Genomic DNA, 2,844 nt, shown 5'->3' with positions numbered 1-2,844 from the left:
GTGGTTTGTATGACATTTCACATCTGAAGAGATAGTGACAGTGGAATCATTGCAACATAAAACTGTAGAAACCGAATGCTACCATTTTAAGTGAGTTTGGCTGTGTGTGTGTGTGTGTGTGTGTGTTTGGCTGTGGGTGTGTGTGTGTGTTTGGCTGTGGGTGTGTGTGTGTGTGTTTGGCTGTGGGTGTGTGGACACACACATGCACACACACATGTGCCATGTGTTTCATGGCTATTCATAAACACATACATATATACAACAGACATGTGGGTGTGTGTGTGTGTATGCACACATACACATGTGCCATGTGTTTGGTAGCTATTCATAAATACATACATATATACAACTTACATGTGTGTGTGTGTGTGTGTGTGTTGAAGCCTGATGCAGTATTCTACCTAGCCAGCTCCTGTCAAACTGTCCAACCCATGCCAGCATGAAAAACAGACATTAAATGATGATGATGATGATGATGATATATATAGGCATGGCTGTGTGGTAAGACGCTTGCTTCCCGATCACATAGTTCCGGGTTCAATCTCATTGTGTGGCATCTTGGGCAAATGTCTTCTACCATAGCCTCAGGCCAACCAAACCCATGCAAGCGGATTTGGTAGATGGAAACTGAAAGAAGCCCATCGTATATGTATGTGAGTGCGTGTGTGTCGGTGTGTCTGTGTTTGTCTCCCCATCACCACTCGACTAACAGTACTGGTGTATTTATATCCCCGTAACTTAGCAGTTCGGCAAAGAGACCTATAGAATAAGTACTAGGCTTTAAAAAATAAGTCCTAGGGGTCAATTTGTTCAATAAAATATATTTTTAACAATGAATTCTAAAGAATTATTGTTTTCTCTTTTGTTCTTATATTTTGCAGGTCATGAGTATGCCGTTCAGAACTTAAAGTTTGCTATCCACTTAAACCCTGATAATGAGATAACAAGGGTAAACCATTTTCTTATTTGTGTGAGTTGGATGGCACCTGTGCCCAGCGTCGCCTTTCTGGCACTTGTGCCTGTGACATGTGTAAGGATTTTTGAGCGAGATCGTTGCCAGTGCCCCTGGACTGGCTCTTGTGCGGGTGGCACATAAAATACACCATTTTGAGCGTGGCCGTTGCCAGCACCGCCTGACTGGCCTTCATGCCGGTGGCACGTAAAAGCACCCACTACACTCTCGGAGTGGTTGGCATTAGGAAGGGCATCCAGCTGTAGAAACTCTGCCAAATCAGATTGGAGCCTGGTGTAGCCATCTGGTTCACCAGTCCTCAGACAAATCGTCCAACCCATGCTAGCATGGAAAGTGGACGTTAAACGATGATGATGATGGTGCAGGTGTGGCTGTGTGGTTGAAAAACTGGTTCCCCCAAGTATATGTGACCTTAGGTTCAGTCCTTCCATGCGGCATAGAGGAGGCCGTCTCCTTTACTTCTCTCAGTAACATAAATAATAAGTAGTGGAACAGAGAGAGAGAGAGGTGTCAGCCAAAGTGGACAAAGCCAGAGCAGCATTCACCATTCTCAAGAACCTCTGAGCTTTCAGAGAAATTGCTATAAACTAAATTGCTTATCTTCAGCTCTAATGTGAAGTCTGTTCTTCTTTAAGGACCAGAGATATGGAGAAAACTAAAAAGACACTGAAGATGTTGTCTTACCCCTTGGCAAATTTAAGGATCTCTCTTGTCTTTGCATTGTCTCTGTTCTATTCACAAACTACTTACATTCTGTACTGGGTGCTTTTCTTTTCATGGCACCAGCACCAGTGAAGTTACCTTGTCGCTTACAAGACTGAAGGCCCCTTGCTTACTGAAAAATAGAGAGAATAGGAATTGTCAAGGGAGAGTAAAGTTCGATGGGTTGAACTCTGGGGTTGATTCTTATTGACTTAGCTCCCCTCCTCCAAACCTACCAGCCTTGTGCTAAAATTTGAAACCATTATTATTATTATTATTAGAATGGTGAGCTGGTAGAATTGTTAGCAAGCCAAATAAATTGCTTAGCAGATTTTCGTCGCTCTTTACATTCTGAGCTCAAACATTGCCGAGATCTACTTTGCCTTTCATCCTTTTATGGTCAATAAAATAAGTACCAGATGAGGACTAGGGCTGGTGTAATCAACTATAACCCTCTCACCAAATTTCAGGCTCTTTGTGCCTATAGGAGAAAATTTTAATATTATTATTATTATTATTATTATTATTATTATTATCTTTAAAATGATTCTTATTGTTACTCTGATATATTTCAGCAAAAGCTTAATTGGGCTTCCAAGCAACGGAAAAAGATGCTACCCACGGTAAGTTCTACTTAATTAAGTATTTTGTTTTTATTTTTTACTTCTTTCAGTCTGGGGCAGGGCTTTGGAGGGCTTGGTTAAACAAATTGTTCCCAGACCATTTTTTTTGTTTCTTTTGAAGTCTAGTCTCTTTTGCCAAACTTCTAAGTTTTCGGAGTGTAAACAAACCAACACCAGTTGTTAAGTGGTGGTAGTGTTAGGAAGGGCATTCAGCTGTAGAAAGCATGCCAAAGCTGACACTGGAGCTAGATGTGGCCTTGCAGCCTACCAGATCCTGCCAAACCAACAAACCCATGCCAGCAAGGGATACAGATGTTAAACTGGTGATGATGGTGATGACGCTGGTGTTGGTGGCAGCAGTGGCAGTAGTAGAGATGATGATGACCATAGACTTCCTCACAGTTTTCATCTACGAAAATTCACTTACAAAGACTATAGCAAAAGACACTTTCCCAAGTTGTCATGCAGTGGGATTGAACCCAAAATCATGAGGTTACAAAGTGAGCTCCTACCCACACAACCACACCGGGTCTTTTTTTTTTTTTT

At 41.8% G+C, this 2,844-nt stretch overlaps 1 protein-coding gene across 1 annotated transcript in view; it reads left to right on the top strand.

Annotated features, from left to right (window-relative positions):
- The window catches only part of LOC106878743 (probable hydrolase PNKD), a 98,049-nt gene extending 95,721 nt beyond the window's left edge, over positions 1 to 2,328 (top strand). Inside the window, exons 7-8 of the mRNA XM_052977146.1 lie at positions 882 to 949; positions 2,251 to 2,328. Coding sequence (XP_052833106.1) covers positions 882 to 949; positions 2,251 to 2,313 — 131 coding nt within the window. The 3' untranslated portion in view covers positions 2,314 to 2,328. The remainder of the gene's footprint in view (positions 1 to 881; positions 950 to 2,250) is intronic.
- Positions 2,329 to 2,844: the final 516 nt, after the last annotated feature.

This window comes from Octopus bimaculoides, chromosome 27, assembly GCF_001194135.2.
Source record: "Octopus bimaculoides isolate UCB-OBI-ISO-001 chromosome 27, ASM119413v2, whole genome shotgun sequence".
NCBI lineage: Eukaryota > Metazoa > Mollusca > Cephalopoda > Octopoda > Octopodidae > Octopus > Octopus bimaculoides.
Note: the sequence above shows the minus strand (reverse complement) of the source record. Positions and strands in the feature narration are given on the sequence as shown.